Source organism: Filicampus tigris, chromosome 19 (genome assembly GCF_054856515.1).
Source record: "Filicampus tigris isolate MCC_2025a chromosome 19, RoL_Ftig_1.0, whole genome shotgun sequence".
Lineage (NCBI taxonomy): Eukaryota > Metazoa > Chordata > Actinopteri > Syngnathiformes > Syngnathidae > Filicampus > Filicampus tigris.
In genome coordinates, this window is record NC_141235.1 from 13,028,662 (window position 1) to 13,056,647 (window position 27,986).

General features: G+C 39.4%; 1 protein-coding gene across 1 annotated transcript; it reads right to left on the reverse strand.

The window, feature by feature from the left end:
* Positions 1-575: 575 nt before the first annotated feature.
* Positions 576-27,986, reverse strand: reep3b (receptor accessory protein 3b). Its single transcript, XM_086017309.1, has 8 exons — positions 27,642-27,986; positions 13,751-13,823; positions 11,483-11,559; positions 10,309-10,429; positions 10,113-10,226; positions 3,384-3,549; positions 2,953-3,086; positions 576-2,809 (listed from the first exon to the last, which is right to left on the reverse strand). The coding sequence occupies exons 1-8, from the start codon at positions 27,671-27,673 to the stop codon at positions 2,738-2,740; spliced, it is 789 nt and encodes a 262-aa protein (XP_085873435.1). The 5' UTR covers positions 27,674-27,986; the 3' UTR covers positions 576-2,737.

Here is a 27,986-nt window from a genome sequence, read left to right on the forward strand (position 1 = left end):
TTTTGGCATTTAGACTAAATCACATTATCATTGATAACGAGACACTTACTGTATATTTACTATGAGTTTAAATTAACTAGACACAACCGGTTGTTCTTTTCCAGGAGTCCCGATCTTGTTTTTCCCCTGTCCTGGTTTTTGTCTTTTTTTTGGTGCATATTAAAAAAAACTGCAACATACTCGCACACGCCAGTTTATTAGGTACAGCCGGTGGAAATATCACAGTAAACAAGCGCCACCCTTCCACAAAGTCGAATTGAAATCAGTTGGCCAGAAAGCAACAAGTGGTAGGCAGTTCGGGTTTTTTTTGTTTTTTTTTGGTATAACCCTACTTAATGTCAGATGAGGTACATTATACATTTTGTCCTTAGTTGTGCTGGATGAGTGCTAAAAATTGACAGTGAAAAATTGTCACCCTTGTTAAAGGCCATTTCACATTTTTTTCCACCCTGCAGTGTGCAAAGGTTTACAATGTAAACTTTACACAATGTGTTCAGTAAAAACGCACGGATGATGTTTTGGCCCTGCAAGATATGTATAGAAAGAAAATCCACACACACAGACAGTGACACAAATGTTGTTGCCCGCAGATAACTGGCATAATTTTATTACATTAACAATCAAGTAATCCACAAAACAGTTACCCCAAACCTGAGCCACACTACTTGAGTACACAAAGCTTTGGTATATAATTAGTCAGTCGTGTGCATTGCATGGACACTATGACATGACAAGATTTGGCTTGGTTGACACCTCATCATAGGCCAAAAGATGTAACGGATTATTTCCGTGCTCTAAATCGTGGCTGTCCATGTGTGGGTCAACCAACATCTCTGCATGCACAGCTTTGCCAAGCAGCCAAAGTGCTGTCAACAGTCTTCCTAACATGAGCACATCATTGGTAAGCCCCATAGCTGGTACTATGTTTTTTTGGGTTTTTTTTTTCAGTTTTTTCATTTTAGAATTAATAAGAACAGCTCTGCCACCTAGTCTCCAAGCACATATTATCAGCACGTATATCAAATGTATTTTGTCTGATGTTGCTGGAGACCAACTGTATTTCTAAACACACTCCAAGTACATCAAAAGTAATAATAAACATGTTCGTTGTGCTCGACTTGTCAAGAAAATGAATTGCATGATTGAGTTAATAATCATGATCAATCTAATCAGTAAACGCAATAAAAAGAAGCACTTTCATCAACCTTCTGCACTGTCTCCATCTCCTCCATTTTGGAAATGGAATGAAATTCTAACAGCTCAGCCATTACCATTGAGTCAGCAGTGACCAGTGGCGTGCACAGATATTTTGGGGAGCCTGTGCGGATGGGGCGCATATCGGGGCACACGTTTAACCGTGCAGCTTTTCTAAAAGATCCTGTCAACATTGACCTCAATATACTGTTTAAAAACAAAAATCGAAGGGCACTTCTGGGGTCAAAGTGTGCATGCCACTGACAGTGACGACTGTAGCTCATTTAAAATGTCACTAGGCCATTCGTTTAAATGGAGTGTATCAATACATTGATTTATCAAGGATAAAATAATTTTGTGTGCTGTGTCCTATATATCAACTATGCTACTTTAAAAACTGAGATGACAAGCAACAAAACAGCAGTTTAAAAAAAGCTTTGGGATGAGATGCGTATACAAAAACAGCTATGAATAATATAAAAGCCCTTCTAATCCAAAGGTTACAAAGAAAAAAAAACGAAAAGAGGATAATACACGTTTCACACCTTATTAAAAGTCAATTATTTAAAATATGAATGCAACGCTTTACTGTTTGCGACCATTTTTTATGAGCGGTATATAAAGATCTTAAGACTTTTCCCATGTACACAAAAGGCCCTTCTCCTCAAATATAGTTCACAAATCTCCTATGCAAAGATAATCATCCACCTCACAGGTGTGGCATTGCAAGATATATATCGATATATATTATATAGATATATTGCACAGGCGTGCCTCAGGTTGTCCACACAAAAAGGCCAATCTAAAAATGTGCAGTTCAGTTAAAATGTTAGCTTGGTCAATTTAAGATGACGGAATAAGCGATTTTTGGAACATTGGCAGGAATGATATTTTTTTGGTTAATCCATAAAGCGTTGATAATTGATCCACATTAGTGAAAGACGGAGTGATAAAACACCTATTATGAAATAAACTCAAGTCCGACAGATGGTCGTTAAATACACACACATACATCAAACGTCTACACGCCACTGTTCAAATGCCAGGTTTTGGGGATCTAAACTAGAATGACACCAAGGTAAATCATTGTAAAAGGTTTTCGCAGATAATAAGGATAATTCAATTGAGGGAAAAATGATCTAGTTAACAAAAATAAAAGACAACGGTAGCAGGTGTATGCTGACTCCACTAGAACATGAGTTTGAATGTGACTTGTTCATTCTGTACACAGCGGCTGTGCACATTATCTAACTTATCTTTACTCCCCTTCTCTAAAAGTTTTTTTTTCTCAAATTTTTCTTAACAGATCACATCCATGGTAGAAAAAGTTTATAAATGATTTATCTTGGTCGAATTTTTTTTAAACATCCAAAACCTGCCATTTCTACAAGTTTGTGAAAACCTTTCATATCCACTGTATACACATTGTATACTGTATAGAAGAATATTCAACAGTCAGCTTTCAGACAGATAATATCTTAAACTACTCAGCAGTGTATCCGTGAGTGCGCGCGCGTGTGTGCATGTGTCAGGAGAAGTCTCTTCACATTCCATAGTTAATGGAGCTCAGCGCTGGTCTCTTCTTCCCTTTAATCTTCAGCGATCCATATCGAGCCTAGTGAGAAGAGATACATAATAAGAAGAAGAATAATAAGAAGAAGATACAAAATAAAGAGACAAATAATAGACACTTGTGCGACACTTTAGGATCTTCCATTGATCACTTTTTCTTTCTTGGTTCCAAAAGGCATCACTTACATCTTTACGCACTCTGGACCGTGTCAGCTTGACACTCTGAGATCGTCTCAGTCCTTTCTGAGAAACAGCCTCGTCTTCGGAGAAAGTCGGCTCAGACTCATCATCGCTCCTGTCGTCTTGGTCATAAAAGTATTCTGAAAGCACACAATATCTCAATTAAGGGGATTTCAAAGTGTGAGGTAGTGAGCCTTTTTTCATATAGAGCTGAGCAATTCATCAACATTCTTTTGTGATTGTGATTGTGGCTCCTCATGATTATAAACACTATGGCCCAATGCAGATTTTTTTGCTGAAAAAAAAAATACAGATTGCCAATTAATCGGCCAATTCATTTAAAAAAAATGTCTATTATTAATTATATATTTAAAATGCATTTTCCCCTCAATCATTTCAATGGGTATCAATCCTACAAATTGTGTGTGTTTGTCTACCTGCATCATCGGGTACATCAGCACTCTGGGATCGTCTGATGGCTGGATTAGCAGCATGGGAGCTGAAGCGATACAGCTGGTTTTCTCCTCTGCCGTCTTGCTGACTGATCTGTGTGAGGTCATGCATGCTCAAGCTCCGCAGCTTTTCTGTGATGGCACCCTGACCCTGTGGCAGAAAAGCCCACAGACAGACCAACACCATTTAATATGGTCAGCCTCTCTGTGTTCACAACAAACAACCAATAACAACAAAAAAAAGAAAGCCAATGTGATGAAGTTAGTGAGTTTCAGTGTGCTTAACACAACTGACACCATGGTTGTCTGATTTGCCTGAAATCCAACTTCTCATAAATGGGATGCATGAGAACTGATTTGGCTTATAAAGTTGACTGTATCATCTTAATACGGCTTAAAACCAAGCTTTAGGTTGTATCATATTAATATTGTTCCCATGGTTTGAGCTTTAACAATACAACTTCACTTTATGATCATAAATTCCAGAATCCCAAATTCACTTGGCATCGGTAAATGTAAACTCAATTCATCCATTTTTGGGAAATTTGGCAAATACAGCGGAACCTCAAGGTACGGATGCTCTTTTTTATGTACAATTCGAGTTACGTATAAAATGTTTGTCGAAAAATTACCTTTATTTACGTACTATTTTCGATATATGAACGGTCTTGGCATGGACGAATGGATAAAGCTACTTATGTTGTAATTCTTCTCAAAATGGTAATTGATAACTGTAGTGAATTTCATCAGCTTTCCTCAAACGTAGAGAGCATACATATTCTGGCATGCAGTACAGTACATTCTGTTGATGTTACTTCAGTTCAAATTTGGCGTATTCTTCCCACGAATGACTGTTCCACCTTATATACACTTAGTCTTTTTTTCTTCATCGTTGAAGGTGAAGTGGGCCCGTAAATCCTTTCATCGCTTTCATTATTATTATAATATAATGGACAGCATCTCTGACTTCCACCACCGTATCTAGCTCATTTGTCGACTGCTGTTCCAATTTTGGAGTGGTTCTTTTTTCCTACCGCATATGATTGCTTCTTCTGACTGGATTTCGTGACTGTGTTTATTCTTTTAATCTTTTAATCGTTGACAAGATTGTCATGTTAATGTAGTTATTGTCATCGATGAATGACATCTATTTTAGTTTTACTTTTCTTTTCGTCTGAATAAAAATATTTGTGACGGAATAAATGACGAAAAAATGTTAGTCAACGAAATTAACACTGGTTTTAGCTAGCAAAATCGCTACTGTGGTGCTGATGTCACTTCGTCTCATAGACCAATATGGGGAGAGATATGTCTCACTAATGTTCCTAGAGAGGAAAATACTGTGCTGCTAAGCACAGTTTAAATTCAAGTAAAAAAAATGTTGATTATCCAAAAATGAAAACCAGTTGGCCGCTCATTATAAGTGGAAATGTGGTTTTTGTCTTCTGTATCTTTACCTGTGTCGTTTGTTGTTACCTGAGCCCAGAGCAACTGTGATGTCATTTTCAGTCGACAGAAAGTAGCAAAATAGCCGCCCCCTGAGAGGGCTAAAAATGGGTGGATTTGGCTGCTTAAATCATAGTCCACAAATGAAAAATTCATCAGAATGTCTTGTTTAAAATACTAGAGTGACATAGAACATATTACAGGCAGTCCTGTAATACCTTTAAGAGTGTGCTTTTGTGCTGCGTCTCTGAGGCCTTGTCTACACGTTAGCCGTTTTTTTTTAAACAACCGTATATCGCCCCCCCCACCTGCGTTGGAATACACATTCAAAAAAGGCATCCACACGAAGCCTCGGAAGTGCGTTTTCAAACGCATGCCAGGCCTCTGGGTGGCAGTAGTTAGCCAAACTGTCCATTCAAAAGGAATTTCCGTCCTTTGACGTCACTTCTACGAAACCCAAAACACGGCGCCAAACTCGTTCGTGAGAACCGACAAGTGGTCACAATTGCTTTTAAACCTTTCAACGAGAAGCAGTGGTGGGTTGCGGACGAATAAGTAAGCAAAAAGCACATCAACAATGGCTATAACTAACGCAGCGCCGCAAGAATCCATGTTGTTGCGCAATGACGTCAAAGCATTGTTGTCGCTGGATGGAACTCGTTCGTAAAATGAGGATTCCCTGCATTGTAAAGAAAATTTTGGGGTTGACTTCATCTTTAAGGGTGAGTACAAGTTACATTACTTTTCCATGTTTGACTTAAGGGTTCCACTGTACACCAAAAAAATACCTTAAACACCAACTATTAAAGTACACTTGTTTATGAGCATGTTTTCACAAAAAACAGGAGATCGATGTACTTGGTAGACAGATAATTGTGAGCACTGTAAGAATATTGACATGAGGACATGACAACAATGCTGGGTGAAATGTTGAAAAAGTTTGGTCCATGCAACTAAGATTTGTTTATTTTATTTTATTTTTTTACCTCCCTGAAGAGCCTGGTGAAGCACAAAAGCCCTAGGAAAAGAAGGTCAGTATAGAGAAACAAGAAGAAAGTGAGTCACAAGAGGATTAGCTACAATAGCACACAATAGGGTGTAACTGGCGCTAGCATGTCAAAGACAGGGAACTCCTTTACTTGTACCCGTCCCCATCTGGAGGTGTTTAATCGGGTTGTCATGCATATCATTTTATTGAAAGAGTTGTACTGAGTCGACGGGTCATTTATTTGAACGAAGTTACACCGCTCGCTCGGCGTGAGTATGGCGCACGGCCGCCGGGCCCGCACGCATGCTCCGTTGGGTTAGCTGCTGCTTCTTTGTTGGTTTAAATCAGGGGTGCTCACACTTTTTCAGTATGCAAGCTACTTGCTAAGAGCTAAAATGACCAAGTCAAGTTGTGTTTGGAAACGGATGCGCGATGGGATTTGTTTTCTATTTTTTTTTCTACCAAACGTTTTATCGAAGGCATTTTCTATTGATATCGATCACGTGTCAAACGCAATACATATTGATATTGAATTATCGGTCCAGCCCTACTAGAAATAATAAAATATTTACAAAAATGTGTGGGGTGTACTTGCTTTAGTGATATTCTGTACGCAGCAGCTATGGTCAGACCCATGCAGTAACTTGCCATTTTAGAAAAGCAGTGTCCACAGCAATTAATTAAGTAGCGTAAGCAGAAGCAGGTTGTAGAGTCTGGGCTGTGAAAATTAAATTACACCCTAAAGAAATTAAAAGAGAGGATTACTTAGAAAAAATAAAGCACCTTTACATTAGAACACATATGTCAAAGTCAAGGCCCGCGGGCCGGATGAGAAGGTTTTCTACGGCCCCTGGGAGAATATTGCTTTATTATTAGATCCGGCCCGCAGCAAGCCGTTGTGGGTAGCAGATGTGATCGGGTCCTTCGCACCTGCTGATGACGTCACGCTTTAAAATATATTGTAGCGTCTTCCAAGAACACAAACGTAGTTTAATTATCACATTTTTATTAGTCCAAACGGCTACTGTGGGCCGCAGCCGACGCCAATACAGTACGACAACCGTTCAGTCAAAAAAGAGCAACGGCTCTCCTCTTCGTCCTCCGCTACTCTCGCTCGCATGCCCTCCCATCCAGCGAGCCGCACGATGCATTCATTGACCTCGGGCACAAAACAACTTGGCAAGACACAAATTCGACCACAACACAGATAATCCAATTTGTTACACTATTTCTGTAATATATTTCTTTGCATCAATGTTTGCCGCCCCATGGCTGTTCTACATGCTGACTGAAGACTTCACGTCACTTTTCGTGGCTTTCAGAATCGGATTGTGGTGAAAAGTTATTTGGAGTAAAACACACTTTATTAGAAATACTTCATGTTAGAAATCTCACGTTGTTTTATGATAAGTAATTGTTGGCATTTGATCAATTCATTGAGTTTCGACGTAGTGCTGAGATGTTCCACACTGTGAGCAGGCATTGAACACTATTCGAGCACTAAGTGTTGATAATGAGTGACTTATTTTTCTCTTTCCTCCTTCGACACACCTCGTAGTTGGTCCGTGCCAGCAAACTCAGTAGTTGCAGATTGCCCGTGTTTCACCACGTGCGTTGTTGTGTGTATATGTTAAAAGGTGAGTTTAATAATTTAAGTTCGTGTCAGGTAACTGTTGTACATAATAGCCTAGATATGTTCTCGTGAGTGATGTCACGTTGATGAACACTAGCTAGTTATTTTGGCTCATATGCTAACTATTCTAGTGATGAAACGTGTGAATGTGAATTGTAATGTTTAGGCATATTATTAACAAATGGATATGCATTGGATGATGTTGCTAGGTTATTCTTTGTCTGTGTTGTTGCAGACCACAATACATAGACGTGTCAAGTGGAATACGGGCCTGTGTTTTCTGATAGGAGCACCCAAATTCATACCATGCCACTCCAAAATAGTCATATGGAGACATCATACCAATCATATGATCCTCTCCGTTTTACTTCACATTATGTACAGTTCATACAACCTTGCAGCCCGAGTCAACCAGAAAATTGTTTCCAGTTTGGCAGGAGAAACGCAAACGGAAGTGACGTACGAGCTGCCTCGCAAAAGTAGCAGTAATGTACTTTATTTTATTTTTTATTTAGCAACTCCGAAGATAAAAACACAACAGCCAGGGGGGTGACAAACATAGACGCAAAGAAATATATTACAGATATATAAAGCGTGACATCATCAGCAGGCACGAAGGACCCGATCCAATCTGGACATTTAAAAAAATTTCAATGAACATTCTATCAAGTCCGGCCCTCGGCTTGTCGCACAATTTTGTATTTGGCCCTCCGTCCATTTGACTTTGACACCCCTACATTGGAGCATGACTTGAAAACCTACAAATAAAAATGTTCGAAACCCTCCTATGTTGAAAATAGAAAGGTGAACAGAAGCGAACCATAAGAGGAATTTAATATTTTAAAATGAATGACAGGTGAACTTAATTTGACCTTCTCTAAACTTTTGAATGCACATGTCCATTTTTTCAGGACTGCATACTTGCTGTTCCCTAACAAGGAGCTGAAGGGCAAGGAATTCACAGAAAGGCAAGGCAAGGCAGCTTTCTTTTTGGGGACTTCAGACTGGGGGCCTGCATATTTCTGATCAAAAACTTCAACCAAAAGAGAATTTCATGTCAGGGCCCTTTAAAAAGTAGTCTTTCTCATGTAGATCACATTTTGACATCAAGATGATATGCCTTGCAATTGATCAATAGTATCTCGCCATTGCAAAGCTGCAAACAGGATGTTCTCAGAGGGAAGTGGCTACTGATCTTAGAGTGTCATCAGCAGGTTGCAACAGAAATCCAGAGATTTTGAAAGAGTCACAGAAAGGAATAGAATTGGCCATTCTTGTAAATTTATACTTGACACCAGTTGTGAATTTTGCTGTTCATCTCGTTAGAGAACAGCAAGTTGTGCAAAAAGCACTGAAACACTCAACAGTTGTACATTTGCATTCCACACACACGCGCACACACACACACACACACCCCCGCCCCCCCCCCCCCCCCCCAAACACACACACACATGCAAGTGGCAACTAGTTGTTGGAGAGACGTTGTCTGCTTGCTGTCTACTGTAAAGGTGACCTTGAGCAAGTTTTCAAATTGGCGAAATGGATAAATGGAGGAGTCTCCTGTCAGCCTGGAAATAAATTTGCGGTTGACAAGACTGAGGTGATTAAAAAAAAGACAAAAAAAAAAAAGAAATTCTAAGATTTGCCGAAAAATGGTCGCTTGCAAAGAGCAATTTGTCATCACTTCCGTTCAACCACGAACCATATGAAGTATTGCATGAGTTCACAAGCAAGACTACCACTAAGCAAAAGGTAAGTTAAGCTGAGCAACTGACAATGCAAGTAAACGTTGTTGAGGCATAACGCCGCATTAAATTACAAGACTCTTTGATGCAAAGCGGGTAAAAGTTTGTATTTTTTCATTGTGACTGCTGTAGTAGCTGGAAATGGTAGATCTGTACATACTACACATCAAACTTTGCTGCTTTCTTTCAAAAAGTGTCAGGAATGTTCGTTACAGTTTTTGGAAAAAATATAGATTTATTTATTTATTTTGGCCAATATCGCCAACCCATTGTCACCATCCTTTTTGAAGTTGAGAGCTAGTGATTGAGACAGCTGATTAGTGCGAAGGGCTACCAGTTTGACACACACACTTCTTAAATAACATATGTGCCATATTACGTTTAATTATATATTACTATTATATGTTATTATTTGGGTAACTTGGCTAAGTCGACCACAAAAATGGTTGACAAAAACATTTCTGCCTTGAACCAGGGGCGGGGCTATTACCCAACCAATGGATGGAATAATCGATAGGACAATCAATTCTAAAAAGATTTGTTAGTGACAGCCCTATAATAATTTATGACATTCATTCATGTGAAGAAACTGGTCACGTTATTGATTTCTCGCAATAATTAGGAAACAGATAAATACCAATATGAAACACTGTCTTTCTAGAAATGCTTTCCATTATTTACATTTTCAAATGATCGCTTATATAACATTGCTAGAAAATCACAATGCCCCTTCACTAGCAAGTCATATTCGGAACAGGCCCACGGGCTACTAATGTGGCCCTTGAGGGCTTCTGGGTGGCCGCGGACACCACATTGGTGAGCCCTCCATTATAGCATTCATCATGACTCAGCATTAAAATAAATAGATAATTCAATCCTTCTCAGTACATTTCAATACTTGCCTTGACAGCTGCAGTGACGGCAGCAGTGGCTGCAATAGTGAGGCCCTGCTTGCCGAAGTTCACCATGGTCTCATAACTTCTTTCCTTGGCCTGCACAATATACTCGTCTATTTCCTAGGGCAAGACAATCAGCAGGACATTTATTCAGGACAGTTCAATCACATAAAAGCCAGTGCGACTTCACAATGGTTCTCACCCTCTCCCTGGAAGACAGCAGTGGGTGCAGACATTTCCTGTAAATTAGACTTGCTCCTCTGGTGTATGGAGATAGGAGCCAGATCACAAATGCTACCTTCAGTTCATAGTACAAGGGAAACCTGAAAATGGACAAAACACATACCAACAAATCAAATAAGGCATCAATCCAAACAGATATACATGGTCACCAAATTACAATGCCAATAACAGCTGGATATGAGGTGTTATGGCATATTCTTGGGTTCTTTTTTTTCGTGCTGCTGAAATGGAAGAATTCCTTGTATTTATTTGTTGTATTTGTTTATTTGTATTTGCATGATGGACCCGGCCGGTTCCACTCGATTCCGGGTTCTCAATGCCCAACCCTATCCATAACCATAAGAGATAAATTCACAAGACTTACAGTAAGTACGTGGTGTATTCTGCTGCCTACATTGCTCTTCTCATGAATAATATTTAATTTGTGTTATTCAAGTCGAGTTGTTTGGGGCAAGTGACGCAGTTTGAAATATCACGATTTTAAGGAGTCCACTTTAGAATTTACGTCCGTGTGAGTTGATTTGTGGATATTTTTAGCTGAAATTTGTCTAAGGGAAGAATGGGTTAGCCCAGTAACAGACAAAATTTAAGGATCGATTCTGGCTGTGGTCATGAGTACGACGACGACGACTACAAAGTTGATGGAAAATGTAGCCTTTCTAGGTGAGCACTGACATTCTGTTCAGGTTTCAGAATATACCTCAAAACCTAAAGCAACTGTTAATATCCAAAATATCATAGCAATTGAGTTTTAAGCACATAATTGATGTATAGACAAGTGATTTTACAAGCAGACATGACTCGCTGCACATCCCGTAATACTGCAAATTCAATTGCTACAGTGTGTCCTTGAGGCCAGTTAAAACAACAAACGCACATACAGGTTCCCTTTAATTATCTGATTGATTGATTTAGTTTGGTTCCTGAGTAATGTTTGTCCTTTTTAATAAATAAATAAATAAATAAATGTTTTTTTGGGGTCAATTTATGCTAATTAACCAATATTAGTACAATTGGACCTCAAGTCTCGTATTATTTGGAGTTCAACCAAATTTGGGGGGGCATTTAAAAGTTACATTAAAACTTAAGGTCAAACGGTCATCATGTGTGACAGATTTTTGATGTTAACTCACCATGCCAGTGTAAGGTCAGCGATGGTCTCCACCACAGTGTAAAGGGCAAAAACAATCCAGTACATCATCCACCGGACCTACAAGAACACAGTAACAAACCAAATTAACAATGTAATGGCTACTTTTAAATACAAAAAGTTCAAAAAAAAGTTAAAGACACAAACGACCTTGCAACTGTTCAGTGTTTATTTAGTTAGGTTTCAAATACTATCGCTTTTTTTCACCCTGACAAAAACAAGACTGGAACTTATAACAAATGCATGAACATAATACTGGTCAACAGCGAATTGTAATCGGAGATGGCTTTGTGTGTCCCTACATGTATTTTGGACGCTGATTTAAAAAAATGTCTTAACTTTTTTTGGGGGGGGCACATCAGGTTTTTGAGATTGTCTCATTTTCGGTTTTCAAGTTTGATCAATAAAGGTTTGCGCAATACGGATTTTAACATGCGTTGTAAAAAAATTCCACCTAACCCTTAATTCATAAATATTACTAAATACTAACGGTGTAACAATACATCTATTTAATCTATGTATCGATGTGTCTGCCCTGCAAGCTAGCTACATATCGATTGCGCTGGACTAGTTGATCAATGCTGGCCACACATTGACACAACATCCTTTTTATGTTATGGATTGATTTTATCAAGAAATAATATTATATACTCAAAATTCCTAAAAAACGTTTTTTTCCCCTTGAAGTATAAATTAAGATTTTTAATCAACTATTATTTGTTTTTTGCTCGTACACATCATCTCCGGTTGGCGCCGGGGATTTACATCAAGTACAGAACACAGATCTCGATCGCGACGGAGATTCTTAAGACGACACAATGTGTTTGCTCGTGTGGAAACACTTTAGATTTAGAAAGATAGGAGATCCTCTTGACAAAACGGTTGCTGTGTATAGCCTTTGCAAACGCAGAGTGAAATGTAACAGGAACACGACAATTTGTCGACGCATCTCGATCGGTATCACAAACAGCAACAAACCTGAATGAATCCACAGCGGCGGCTTCCAAGCAAGGTAGTCCGAATGAAACAGGCCAAAAAGGTGTTATTTCTTCAAAAACTTTCTCGTGCTCAAAGAAACTTAATATTGCGTATGCACGTTTTGTACACAAATTGGGGCGTACATACATAGAGAAAAAAAAAATGCTTGGAAAAAAAACCCCAACAATGACGATTAATTGTCAGCGATTTTGATTGAACGTAATTGTGGTTAGTGGACTACTCTAGGCAGCCCTAGTCACCCCGACTAAGGCCTTGAGAGTGAGTGGCTAGCATTTGGAAGACTCCGAGTGGGCCATCCATTCCATTCATTTACAGAGCGGGACCTTCAAAGCAGCAGATATTTTTTTTTTTCTGGACCCCTCCCCATATCCACGGCTCAATAAAATTCTGTCTGAGGCCGACAGACAAATCCTTTGACTTCACGCTTGGTTTGTTCTCTGACATGCATTGTCAACTGTGGGACCTTGTATAAACAGAGGTATGTGACTTTCCAAATCATATGAAATCAACTGAATTTACTACAAGTGGATTTCAGTTTAGCTGTAGAATATTTTAAGGATGATAGAGGATTTTGAGTTTCATGGCAAAGGTAGAGAATATCAAGCATATTTTTCGGACCAATTAGGTGAACTGGATTATTAGGCCCAATATCAATGAACGGGTATTTTCATACATAAACCACACCGGATTATAAAGCGCATTATTCTTTGTAAAGCATTGTATGTCCAATAGTTTCTTCTAATTCTACCGTGTGTTAATTTGATAGATTTAGCACAGAGGTCTGAAAAAGTCAGCCAATGTCCTCTTCTGCTGTTTGATGACTAATAGTCTTTTCTAGTAGTAGACCGGTTATCGGCCGAGCCAATTTATCGGGGACGATATTTGGCATTTTGGCCATTATCGGCATCTGCCTTTTTTTATTAATCCGACGGCCGATATGAAATCAATTATAAACCTCTATTTGCCGAGTCTGTGGCTGTGACTCTCTCCGGCATTGACCCACCCACAGCACCATCTAATTGGTTGCCCGTGCAATGGATAACAGCCATGCAGTGGGTAACACCCAATCAGCAGGGAAAGCTGCTTTTTGCCCCGAGAGTTTGCTCTGCCTCTCAAGACTCACGCACCGGGAGAGGAGAAAATATTGCAAACGGTCCAGTGAGCTAAAGTAACGCTACAGACTTTACCAAAATCGTAATAAATCTCAATAACTAGTTGTACTTGCAACTTTTGTACATGTAAATGGTCTTACATATTCCTTGACATTTTTTGTCTTGACAGCTTTGTAGGAGTAGTATGCCGGATACAGCGTCCCAAACACGAGCCTGAAAGGAAACAACAAATAGCTTATTATTAATCATCATTAATCATGTTTTATTTCATTAGCACTAGATTACTAGCTAGACTAGTTTATAGCCATAGCCATATGTGTTAATAGCGCACAAAGCGCTATAGTATTGCAATAAGCATTCCGCAATGTAACAATGTGTAACAACCCATTTCATGTTGAACTAAGTGTGTGATCCCTTTGTTATTGATGAGATTGATGTGCATATTCAATTGTGTATGATAAAAGTGACAGAGCCAAAAAGAATGTTAAGACAAAGATATAACAATACCAATACCATCAACAATGCTCATAGGCATTTGAAACTACCACAAATTTCCCAGCGATGAAATAGATAGGGAAACAAAATTAACTACATTTGGATTCAAAAGGTTCTTAGGGTTGTCTGCTGGGTTGTGTTAGCTTGGAGCGAGTGGCTGCCTCTGGCTGTCTGATCTCCGTTTGGTTTGGCTGTCGGCATAGCGTTTTGGGTGCTGTCTCCACAAGTGATTAAACAGGTTTGTCGTGTTGCCATCCGACATCCAAACGGAGTCTCTGTAAACTTTGCAAAGAACTTTGGTTTGCGCCGTGTCCTTCGGGGGAAACCAGCTCTGTTTCGTGGTGACTTTACGCCACGGCTTCCCGCTATACAAACAAACAGGGATGCGGTAGTGTCACGTACGGTGCACTGTGCGTGCTGTGATTGGTTTATCAGGTACGCATCAGGAAATTCAGGAAAAATCAGGAAATTATGGACATTGTTAAAGGCTTGAAAGATTCTGCAGCTGGCCAAGATGATGCCAGGTCTAGTTTAATTATTACATTTAGTTCCTATTATCATTAAGCCTCTAACCACATTTTTACTCAATCATTTTTAACTGGGATAATAGCAAATGATATTAAAATTTCAAAAGTGGTTCATATTTACAAATCTGGATATCGTAGTTTAATCAATTACAGCTGCATTTCTATGCTGCCATGTTTATCAAAGTTCCTGAAGAGGCTGGTTTATAATAGAATGATGGAGCACTTGCAGGAATCGAGCATTCTGTATGCACAAATGAAATGAAAACAATGAAAAAAATTAAATTGAAATAGTAATATTTCAATTAGTTGAAAAATGGCGCTTTTCCATTAGCCTGTTTGCACACCGAGATGGTTACAATGGAACCGCTTCTTCAGAACTATCTCAGAGGTAGAGGTGGGCGATATATATCGTTATCGGTATCATCGTCAATCTTGCTTTCACGATGTGTAATTTTACATTATCGAGTAGGGATGCTCCGATCGATCGGTCACCGATCATGTTTGGCCGATTTTGGCAAAAAAGTTGATTTGTTTAATACGCGACGACGTCCCTCCGTCCAAAAGCATCACTCGCGCCGCCCTGCACGCAACCGCGCCCGCTCGCGAGAGCTACATTGACTCCAATTGAAACGCGCTGCCAGAAAGGCTCCCTAACGCAGCCGCGCCTCGGTGTCATAAAACCTGATCGGAACATCCCTATTATCGAGTATTAATACTGCATCTAAAAGCATAACGACTCGAGTCAGTCGACGGCCGCAAAGTATGAGGGTATGCTGAAAATCAGTGCGCATTGAAGGCAGAGGATTTATTCTGAATACGGTGGCCAACGTATGAGAATGGGTGTTGTCATGACGACAACTTTTTTTTTTCTCTCGCAGGGTGACACTTTGTCACACGTCACATATCAAATACATTTTTTTCTCATTCTAATTGCTGTATTTAACACCTTTTTCTCATTCTGATTGCTCTCGTAGTTAGCAGTGGTACACCAGTACTTACTGCAGCTCAAAATGTCACATCATTATGGAATAACAGCAGAAACATTTAAATGACATAAATATTCCCCAATATCAATGTAAATCTATACATAATTTTTTTATCTTTATTGTTAAATACTGTATTGTCGTAGAAAATCATTATGTTTTGCAGAAGCTGTATTTAGCAATTTGAAAGAGATGTTGTTCACAAATGCTGTCTATCCACAATTGGTCTGTTCAGCAAGTGCAGATTTAAAATATTTTTTTGAGAATATCGTCAAATTATCGTTAGTTTTTTTTTTTTTTTTAAATATCGAGATTTTTTTTTTTTTTTTGCCCATATCGCCCACTCCTACTCAGAGGTGGTTCAAAAACGCCAGCCATCCAGGGCTGAGTGGGGCCATGTTATCACTGTCATTTGACTGGCCGACAGGTTTTATGCGAGCGAGGCAGAGCGGCTCCGTCGCCAAAATCATAACAATACATTACAGTATATTCAAAAAACATTGTTTTACAAAAACGCTGAACTAGAGCTGGGTGATGTGACGATATATATTGTGACGACGATAGAAATGAGTCTCTCAGGACTGTTGCATTTTATTAATCACAGAAACCTGGCTACATGCTCAGATTCCCCACGCTTCGGTGCAATGGTACGTGAGGGTAGCTGTGGCACAAAGTGAAGTTTCATCGCCAGATTATAATGTCCAATAATGCGCAGACATCAACTAACGATCTCACCTCTGCAATACCATTGCAGAAATTAAATATTTAATAGACTTCTGACCTCGGGCTCCTCGTCCTGACTGACATCAGCCCTAACTGGGTTTCTAGTGTGGCTAACTATCATAGCTTTTGTTTTATTTATCTATAGATCCTTATTAATTGTAATACAAATTTTCTGTTGACAGCCGGTTGCTCTCCGCCCTAACACGGTTCTAGACAGACTTGTGTGAAAAGGGTACTGCACACCGAAGCACTAGTGATATCACGATATCCAAATGTCACGATACGATACTATCACGATATGAACCTCACGATGCGATAATTATCACGCTATTGTGGACAGGTTGGCGATATATAAAAAGGGCACGATACTGTATAAAAGCTTGCGAAACTGTAAAAAAAATAAAATAAAATACAGAGGAGGGGGGGGGGGGCGGGGTATAGGAGATAACAATGTCGACGATTTGGAAGTATTTCAGCATAGAAACTCCAGCAAGTACAACATCAAAGTGCAAAATTTGCGGTTCAAAAGTTGCAAGAGGTGGTACTAAAGTGGGCAAGTTCAATACGTCCAACATGATAAAACATTTTAGGGCAAACCATTTGAACGAGCATCAACAGTTTGCGGCGGTGGCGAACACGAACAAGGGGAATGGACCAAAACAACAAACCCTGATCAATTTACATCAAAGGATGGACCAGTGGGACGAGAAGGGTGAAGCAGCAAGACAAATGTCTGAGAAAATTACAGAAATGATTGTGCTCTGTAACCTGCCCCTTTCCTTTGTTGACAACGTGGGATACCGTCTTTTTATGGCTCACGCAGTACCAAAATACAAGGTCCCAGGCTGCAAATATATTGCAGAGACTGCTATCCCTGCACTGAAAAATAAGGTAACTAAGTATGTTTCAAGGAAGCTTGAAAATGTGCAGGCCATAAGCTTCACGACTGATATCTGGAGCAGTGACGTCTCCCAATTTCGCTACTTAGTTTAACTGCTCACTCGGTGGACACTGAATCTTTTAATCTGGAAAGTGTGGTATTGCATGCAAACGAGTTCAAAGGATCCCACACTGGTGAAGCAATTGCAGAAGCAATAGAGAATATGCTGCTTAATTGGAACATACCCAAGTCTAAGGTACCGTTGCCTTACTGTTGTTGTACAGTATAACTATTATATATTAAATACAATTATAGTGTATGATAATATTAGTATTATTATTTTATTGAAGGTCCAGGTCATTCTTCGTGACAACGGCAGCAATATGAAGAAGGCAAAGAGAGACCTGGGGATGCCGAGCTTGGGATGCTTTTCCCACTTGATCCAACTTGTGGTACATGAAGGCTTGCTGTCACAGCGGCGTGTTGGTGATGCATTGTCGAATGGGAGAAGGATCATTGGGCACTTTAAGCATTCCCCACTGGCCACATCGCAGCAGGAAACCATCCAGTCAAACGACTAATACAAGACCGCCCGCTGGAATAGCACGTTCTATATGACAGAAAGCCTTCTAGAGCAAAAGACTGCTATCTCAGTGTATGCAGCTGACCACCAGCTGCCAGCGACCCTGACTGCAAACGAATGGTCCCTTCTGGAGGAACTCCACACACTTCTGGCTCCATTTGAGGAGATCACAAAGCAGATCAGCTTCGCCAACTCCACCGCCTCAGAGGTAATTCCCTCGGTCCTGGTACTGAAGCGACTGTTGGCCAAAGAGACTCCAGAGGACAGTGGGTTAAAAACAATGAGGGCAACGATTCTAGCAGCTATGGACAGAAGATTCCAGACCGTTGAGGCGGAGCCCTTGTATGCAGTTGCCACCCTCTTAGACCCGCGTTACAAAGACAGGTATGTCTAATTGTGTGCTGTTTAGTGTAAAGTTAAACATAGCTGTTATGAAATGCGCTATATAAATAAAATTGTATTGTATTGTATTGTATTTTGTGTTAGTGTGGCATTAAATGCAGTGCAGGTGGTGGTGCATGGTGGTGCTGTAGTTAGCACCTGTGGCTCAAAGCTGCGTGGGTTTTCTTCGGTAACTCCGGCTTCCGTCCACCTCGAAAGACATAAGTTATAGTAATGAGTTATGCTCGCCTCTGTAGCATGTGGACTGTACTGCGACTCTGGTTAATGTCATCACTATGAGTGCAAAATTGGAATCACAACAACTGATTAGAGTACGCAAATTCTTGTTGAATCATATGAATTAGAATAACAGAATATAATATTTTAGATGTCCATATTGCACCTTGCTTTATTTCAAATTAACCTTATTAATATTTAGCCCATGTCTCACTCTCACCAGCATGAAGAGCTATGAAAATAGGCTGTTTATTCAACACATGTATTTTGTTTACTATGTTACTGCAGATACTTCACAAGTGCAGAAAACGTCTAGCTTGCAAAGAATGTACTGACCAAAGAGCTTGAGAAGAATGAGGAGTGTGAGTCAAGATCTCTGCAGAAAACCACCACTGAGACGGTGGACCCAGCCAGTAAGGTTCCACGGATGGAAGCAGAGCCCAGCACAAGTAGCAAGGGCTGCTTTCAGGGGCTGTATGAGGAAGTCCTGCAAGAGTATGATGCAGAGCAAGGTGGGGCCAGCAGCACGGCCACACGGGTACAGATTAAGACGTAGCTGACTGAGAAAACAATACAACGCATGGAGAGCCCATTCGAGTACTGGGGAAAGAATAAAGAATGTTTCCCCTCCCTGGCTACTACTGCTGCAAAGTTTCGCTGTGCTCCTTCTACTAGTGTAGATAGCGAGAGACTATTCAGCACAGCTTCCAACATACTTGATGTCAAGAGGAATAGGCTGTTGGGAGAGAAACTGGAAACATTCATCTTCTTAAAGAAAAACTTGCCAATGTACTTGAACTTGAAACCAAATTACTTGAATCCTCAGGAGGACTAAGTAAACAATACTTGGTGTTGCTACTATTTGACAAGTCTGTCACCAATAACTTTAGTTTTCCACTGCTTGATTTTGTTTTTTGAAAGTGGATTTTGGAGTTGGAACTTGTTGGATTTTTCTACGGCTTGTCTTTGGTTTTGAAAGTATTTTTCTTACGTCAGATATGCCTTAATGACACAATCTCTCTCAAAGATACCGCATTTATATTATTTCTTATTTTAATTTAATTTTACTTCTTGTTGCACTACTGTTATACATGTAAATTACATGTTTATTGCACTATTATGGCCTTTGGGAGCCAATACGTTCAGGTTTCAGGCGAGTTAATCCACTTATTGTCACCTACACCAGGTAGGCAATAAAGTTCTACTGGATGAACTCTGTATTAGTCATTTTTCCTGTTTCACAAAGGTTTTTAAGTCTGACCAAGCCATGATAGCAATGGTTTTATATATATATATATATATATATATATATATATATATATATATATATATATTTAGATTTAGATTTATTCATTTTTTTCAAATGTGTGGTATCGGTACAGTATCGGCATCGGCCAATACAACACAGCTGGGTATCGGTATCGGGACCAAAAACTGGCATCGGAACAACACTAGTATTAATATCGTGACATGACGACGATATATAGTGGCAATTTTAATATCGTGATATCACAAAATTGCTGATATTGTGACATCCCTACATAGCACTCATTTTGGTCATTCCTGATTTTATTTCACTTTAGCAATTAGCATTAGCTTCTCATGTTCTCTCTTCTTACTTGATATGTTGCATGCTTAGCGACTCCTCCCCTTTTGTATAGCGCTACTTGTCAGGAGAGGTGAGGATTAGTTACTGAGAGGATCCACACCGAGCTAGCCGCGCTAGCAGGGCTGGCAGCACTCAAGATAATAGACCTAAATGACTGCACACTTCGATGCTGACAGCTTGACACAGTTGCCGTTCCTATGAATGTACTTTTAATAAACCAGGCTTAGTCACGTGTGTTGTTTTAGCCGGCAAATTCGCTACTGTGCTTCTGACATCACGTCTCATAGACCAAAGTTTATAGGGAGATTTATTTAAATTCTCATAGTTTCTTGAGGGATTTTTTTTTTTAATTTAAGTATACAATGTTGATTATCTAGAAATGAAAAACTGCTGGCTGTTTCTTTTTGAGCGGAAATGTGTTTTTTTGTGTTCTGTATCTTTAACCAAGCAAAAAAAAACCATTTTTTTTTAATCCAAATACTCTATTATTCAATTCTAATTTTCAGTAGGGTATCCAAATACCAAAACATTCGATAGCTACAACCCTTTAGGCGAGCATTTATCAGATAAAATATGCATGCTATTGGTGAAGCAAGAGTGTGTGAAATTCTATTGTGTATGCATTACAGGCGGTGAGGTGGTGCTGTGATATAAGTCGGCCATGTCCGTGCGCATGCATAAAATCTCCCTTTGTCTCTGATCTGCATTCTATGTCAATGATCTGTGCGGCAAAAACCAAAATGATCGCTAACTAGCAAAAAAAATAGTAGATGAACAGTCAGTAAGAGTGTTGGAAGGACTCCTGTTGGGTTATTTTATTATTATTATTATTATTTTATTACAGCCAGAGCAGCTTTAAGTGCTGGCAGATGGATGTAGTCAGACATTAGGGCTGTGCAATTAATCGAAATTTAATTACGATTTCGATTATTACACTCCATGATTACAAAATTGTCATCGTAAAAAAAACTAATTTTGAGTTGTTTTGAGGCATGCGCACACGAGTTAGTCCGCCACGCCGTCCGCTCCAGCTAGCCCGCACCCCGCAAGTCACACTGCACACGCTCCTACTCAACGTTTTAACAGAGTAACAGACCTAAAAATGGCACAAGACCCGCCACAGGAACGACTTGTAAACAAGCAAGGCAAGTCAAAATCGCTTATTTGGTTACATTTTGGGTTTGCCGTGGAAGACGGCGAACAAAGACGTATAAAGTGCAAGTTGTCTCTGCATCCTCCGACAACACAACAAATCTATTCAACCATCGTTTGGTTTACGATGATGTTATGATACACCAAAGCAAGAAAACACCGAGTTGGCGTCGTCCGCAACGCAAATCTCAGTCGTTGAAACACTGTACGCAGCAACCCCCACCCATCAACATGGGAGAGACACAAAAAGATAACAGAATGTATTGCAAAGACAAGGCTTCCAAATGTGTAGGGCACAGACTCCACTTCGCAATTGCCACGAGGGATTTATTTTAAATAACATATCTTATGCAAATATACACTACTCTTACTAGCACAAAAATAGACACCATGCTAAACATTATTACTGTGACTTAAGTTAAATTTCTTGTGTAGTCTATAATATGAAGTCAATTTTTTTGTGTTCATTTTTGTTTCAAATTGAATGAATGGCCTACTGTAATTTAGAAGTATTGTATAGATTACGTACTAGTATGTAACAGTCAACATTTAAATTAGTTTGAACCAATTAGCATATTAAATTTATAATTTATCAGAAGCAAATTACTTTAACTTTGTTTACCATGTGTAAATATTACTTTAAAAACAAAACAAAAAAGGCTCCAGGCAAAGGTCTAAATGTATAGATGAACAGCATGTCTGTTATTCTGTCAAAATTGGCATTTTACTCCAAGCAGTTTACTACTTTGGCAATTTATAACTGCGTAGCAAGTTAACTTGTTTGTTTATACAAGGAAACCATACTTTAATTTATACATTTGCACTATAATTGTTTTTTTTTCTAAATAATTAATTTAATAAATGTTGTTGGGTCCAAAACGAACTTAAATGATTATAGCGTTTCAAAGAATTTTCTCAATATTTTTTACATGTTCAAACCTGTTCTTGTTTTGTAGTAAAAAAAAAATAATCGTTTGAATAATTGTGATTTCAATTATTACCAAAATAATTGTGATTAATATATATATATTTTTTTTATAATCGAGCCCTATCAGACATGTTTGTTTACTTCCCTGTACAGGCACATGTATGTGACCTAAATGCACACGCGAGCACGTGAGCAGATCTGAGTGGAGTTTTGGACCATGTATATTGGGAATGCAAAAATGGCAACTTCAACTTCAAATGTTTGCGTATTCAAGCCTCCAAAATGCCATAGTCATCTAAATGAAAGGCACTTACAATCGAATATTTGGGAGTTTTTACCCACCAGTGTCCTCGTACAAATAGGCCCTAAAACAAATGACATAAGGAGGGGAAAAGCTATACTTCAAAGAGGTGTTGGGGAAAATACCTTATCTAAATACTGAGATATTGCATCCCAAGTTACTCCACGAGTTCCACCCCGAATGTAATTGAGTTTCAAAAAGATATAAAGAGTACTTCAAAATGCATTGAGTGAGTCAAAAAGTTTACAAAAAAATCACACGCCATATCAAATCTACCATCATATCAACACTACCATCTCTGCTGGTGCATTTTCGTTCCTATTCCTCACTTTCATTCCCTCTGTCTTTGCATGCAGCTGACAAAATAGAAGTGTTGCCTTTGTAGGGGCCTTGACTGTGGGCTCAGGGTCAATTTCCCTGGCTTCCTGACATTGCACACCAATAACCAGATGGAAGCAGGGGGAGGATAACACGAGAGACCGAAGACAAAGAACTGAGACAGTAATAAACAACTAAAGACACCAGAACTGAGAGAGTAATAAAAAACACAAGACACCAGAGCAATAGAGAGACATACAGTGGTAACTCTACTTACGAACGTCTCTTGATACGAAATTTTCAAGTTAAGAAACGCATCAACAGGAAAATATTGCCTCTTGTTACGAAAGAAATTTCAGGATCCGAAAGGTAAAAGTATGGGCTGCTACTCGCAGCTCCAGAGTTTCCTGAACGCAACTGCTCCGCCATTGGCTATTACCTAGCATCTTCCTGGCATCCCATTGGCTAAGAGGGACCTCTACCGTATGTGTCTATGTGTAGATAGTGAGGTAAACAGATATACTGTATATGTGATTGATATGTCTATGCAGCGTCCTCGTCATTCGCCCCTCGGGCCATGAGGTGTTCCGATAGTTTTACGTGAATTAGAAACGAGGAAAAGAAAAAAAAAGGAGAAAATCATTTTTTCTGTCCATACAAAGGAAGAGATAATAGAAATGTACGAAAAAGGGATGCGTTTGGTTGATCTCGCCAAAGAATATGACTAATGTATCGACAGTCGCCACGTAATTAAATCAGTTCTTTACAAAACGCCAGGCAAAAACCACTTCTGAGAGAAAACATGAACCAAAGAGGGCAAAAAGCGATGAGGACAGCAATTAAAAGGTAAACGACCATCATTTTTATTCTCTACTCTGTTCTTTGTTTTTTACATTATGCACAACTCTCATTTATTGCGCAATAATCTAATTGTAACATGTATTTGTTACATGTTTTGATGCATTTTTATGCTTTATCAAACATTTATGTCTGAGTATTGGGGGGCTTGGATCGTATTAGGGCATTTACGTGGAAAACACGTCTCTACTTACAAAGTTTTCTACTTAAGAACCAATTAATATCGTAAGTAGAGGTACCACTGTAATTGCGGGATTTAAAGTTATCCCCTGTGAATGGAACGAGTCCTACCGCGAATAGCGTAAAAACCTGCCAACTCCTTGAAATAAATCTTCTCCTTTTCAGGCGCTTCGGGAGAAGCCCTTAATATTGACATTCTTTTCTTAACGGGCTTGAGAAAAATAGTGTCAGGCAGTTGCTGCTTCTTAAAACTACCACAAAAACTACCTTCTGCAAACTTCATTTTATTTCTTTTGTTCTTCTCTATATAGTGTATACCGTATGTACTCTTTCTTCACACCATAACAGCAGGATAGTACAGTGCAATATTTCCTCCTTTGAGCATATCTAGGTTTACCTGTTTTCATAATGTCCCATATTGTTGATTATAACCACAATTGTTATTCTAAAAAATTAAATTGCCAGTTTTATAGCGTCTGTACTGAAAAGTACAACTGGAAAGTAGCATAACATGATTTTATTAACATAAATGGAAAAGGAGAACATAACACAAAACATTTTTTGCGCAACAGTACAACAAAAAAAAAAAAAACATTTTCCAGTCTTCAGGGTTTTAGCAGGTATGCAAGCCCCAAAATAAACACATTGCCCCCTTAGGATGATGTTATGTTTACATGTGTAACACATCCGGCCCTCGAGAAGGTTTTCTATGTCCCCTGGGATGATATTGCTTTCTTATTAGATCTGGCCCGCAACCCGCCGGTATGGGTAGCAGATGTGATCGGGTCTTTCGCACCTGCCGATGACGTCACGCTTTAAAATATATTGTAGTGTCTTCCAAGAACACAAACGTAGTTTAATTATCACGTTTTGATTAGTCCAACTGGCTACTGTGGGCCGCAGCCGACGCCAATACAGTACGACAACCGTTCGGTCAAAAAAGAGCAACGGCTCTCCTCTTTGTCCTCCGCTACTCTCGCTCGCATGCCCTCCCATCCAGTGAGCCGCACGCTACATTCGTTAACCTCGGAAACAACACAACTTGGCAAGACACAAATTCGACCACAACACAGATAACCCGATTCGTTACACTATTTCTGTAATATATTTCTTTCTATGTTTGCCACCCCCTGGCTGTTGTTGTAACGAACATTACCGCTACTTTTGCGAGGATCGTCCTTCGGTCCTCTACGTGCCGACTGAAGACTTCTTGTCACTGTTTCGTGGCTTTCAGAATCAGATTGTGGTGAAAAGTTATTCGGAGTAAAAGACGCTTTATTAAGAAATACTTCATGTTAGAAATCTCACATTGTTTTATTATTAGTAATTGTTGGCATTTGATAAATTCATTGAGTTTCGACGTAGTGCTGAGATGTTCCACACTGTGAGCAGGGATTGAACACTCCTTGAGCGCTAAGTGTTGATAGCGAGAGACGTAGTTTCTTTTATTTTTCCTCCGTCGACACAGCTAGCTAGTAGTTTGTTTGTGCCAGCAAATTCAGTAGTTTCCTGTGTTTCACCACGTTTGTTGTTGTGTGTAAATGTTAAAAGGGGAGTTTAATAATTTAGGTTCGTGTCAGGTAACTGCTATACATTAATAGCCAAGATATGTTCTCGTGAGTGATGTCACGTTGATGAACACTAGTTAGTTATTTCGGCCAGTATGCCAACTATTCTAGTGATGAAACGTGTGAATGTGTATTGTTTGGCTGTTTAATTGCTGAATGGCATATTGTTAACTAATGGATATGCATAGGATGATGTTGCTAGGTTATTCTTTGTCTGTGTTGTTGCAGATCACAATAAATAGACATGTCAAGTGGAATACGGGCCTGTGTTTTCTGACAGGAGCACCCACATTCATACCTTGCCACTCTAAAATAGAGTCAGCTGGAGACATCATACCAATCATATGATCCTCTCCGTTTACTTCACATTATGTACAGTTCATACAATCTTGCAGCCTGAGTCAACCAGAAAATTGTTTGGCAGGAGAAACGCAAACGTTCCACTGATCTTGTTTCATAAGACGGGCAGCGGCGTCTTCTCGGGTCATAAGCGGAAGTGACATCCGAGCTGCCTCGCATAAGTAACAGTAATGTACTTTATCTTATTTTTTATTTAGTAACGCCGAACATAAAAACACAACAGCCAGGGGGGTGACAAACATAGAGGCAAAGAAATATATTACAGAAATATAAAGCCTGATCATCAGCAAGCGCGAAGGGCCCGATCCAATCTGGACATTTAAAAAAATGTCAATGAACATTCTATTAGTCCGGCCCTCGGCTTGACGGAATTTTTTTTATTTGGCCTTCCGTCAATTTGACTTTGACACCCCTGGTCTAAAACTCTTCATGTCAAAAAGCTTAAACGAGGCTTAATTAGAAAACTACGACCAATTGCCACCAATATTCACATGCACATCTCCAATTATGCCCCCTTTAATCTATTGAAAATATCAAAGTAACCTCCATAGTATTTTGATGGTGATCGGTCATACTTTGCTTACATTAGCTACATTTAGGGTTTTTTTACACGCACATTAAACATTTTAGACTGTCCATCAAAGAAAAATGACGGCTCTAGGAGATCTCAGAAGTTTTAGAATTCGGGTGGTCCTGGTGTTAAACAAAGGAGAAGTCCCTGTTCTTTTTGAGTCGGTTAAGGACTTAAGGCAAGAGTTACATCACATGAACATCGTGCTATGCTTCAGTGTCTACCCTGCACCAGAAGCTGCATTGCCTTACGACGTCGAACGCGGAAGGGCTGCGTGCATATAGTCCAGTGTTTTTGAAACACTGTGCCGAGATATTGTCAGGTGTACCGTCGGAAATGATCTAATTTGTGCCTGTGCGGTCTAGCGCCTGGCAGCGTAATCATGTAGTTACTACATTGTAGTACTCTTCCATACCAGTAGGTAGCAGCAGCAGGTAGCTAATTGTCAAGCGATTAGTGACGCATGTTTATCCAAACAGGCCCATGCTCAGTAATTATCATTATATAATACTTTTTTTTCTGTGTTTATTCAATTCCTATTCAAGATGTTTCAATATAACGTCACTATTCAATGTTAAAAATTGCTTATATAAACAATATAACACTTATATTGTTAAAATAAGCTTTTTTTTTTTTCTTTTTTTTTTTACAATTTCAGATGGTGGTGTGCCGCGGGATTTTTTTTCAATGAAATAAATGTGACTTGACTCAAAAATGTTTGAAAAACACTGATATAGTCCATGGCCAACAGATTGAAAGGAGTGGCGGTGGATTACAAAATACAGGTACCATAACCATAGAAAAACAAAACCATAGAAAAACAAGTACTGTATTATTCTTGTCACAATATATCTATTTGTAACATCCATGACACAACACGATATAGCTCATGAATTAGCTATACTTGGAATTAAAATAAATAACTATATATTTGAAGCACTGGACCAGAGTGGCTAAAAAGTGGAATGGCATGCAGTTAATCTTCAGATTTACAGCTGGAGGTGGCACTCCTTAATAGACCGACATGTCGCAACAAAAGTTCCAACCCAACGCATGCAATTAAGATAGATGATGGCTTAATCACTGACAGCACCGACGGTTACATCGGTAAACAACACAACTTTCGACTGGTTAGCAAATCACCACATCTAACTGTGTTGGTGTAACGAAAATATATCCCCGTTACTGCATAATAACATTGTTACGTGTTCAAACCTATAAAACGACGCCCACTGTAACCTACAAACGTCAAATGCAAAAATTGCCAGCGCAACAACGCAACAACTAGTTAGCCCAGTATGCTAACAAAGCTAAATCCCACCAACTGTCATTTTACACTAAACCACGTAAAAAGTACATAATGTATTTTGTACTTACACGACGCTTCTTGAAATGATCCAGGACACCATGTTCTTTGTCTCTGCTGTGCTGGGCTATGTTTAAGGTAGTGAACTGCCGAAGTGATGTCGGTAGCCAAGCCACAGTAAACTTGGTCTGCCCAAAACTTCGAAGAGACCAACAAGAAAGCTGCACCTCAGCCACTCGATTTGCCTGAAATGTTGCTCCCGTTTACCCTCTTCTGGTGGTCATGACTCTATATGAATTCTATATGACGACTACTGTCCACGGCGTTTTCTATAGTTGGTTACTTGCCCGAACTTAATCCACGAGTCTCGCTCACTGTCTCTCAGTTTCTGGCAGCAGAACAACACTCAGTTAGCT

Bases quoted from the DNA above. Each gene is read 5' to 3' on its own strand.
- reep3b (XM_086017309.1), bottom strand. From the start codon at position 27,673: ATGGTGTCCTGGATCATTTCAAGAAGCGTCGT. The intron at 11,560-13,750 runs GTAAGACCATTT...GTGTTCTTGTAG, and splicing joins CAAAAAATGTCAAGGAATAT to GTCCGGTGGATGATGTACTG. The intron at 3,550-10,112 runs GCAAGTATTGAA...TTTCTGCCACAG, and splicing joins CCGTCACTGCAGCTGTCAAG to GGTCAGGGTGCCATCACAGA.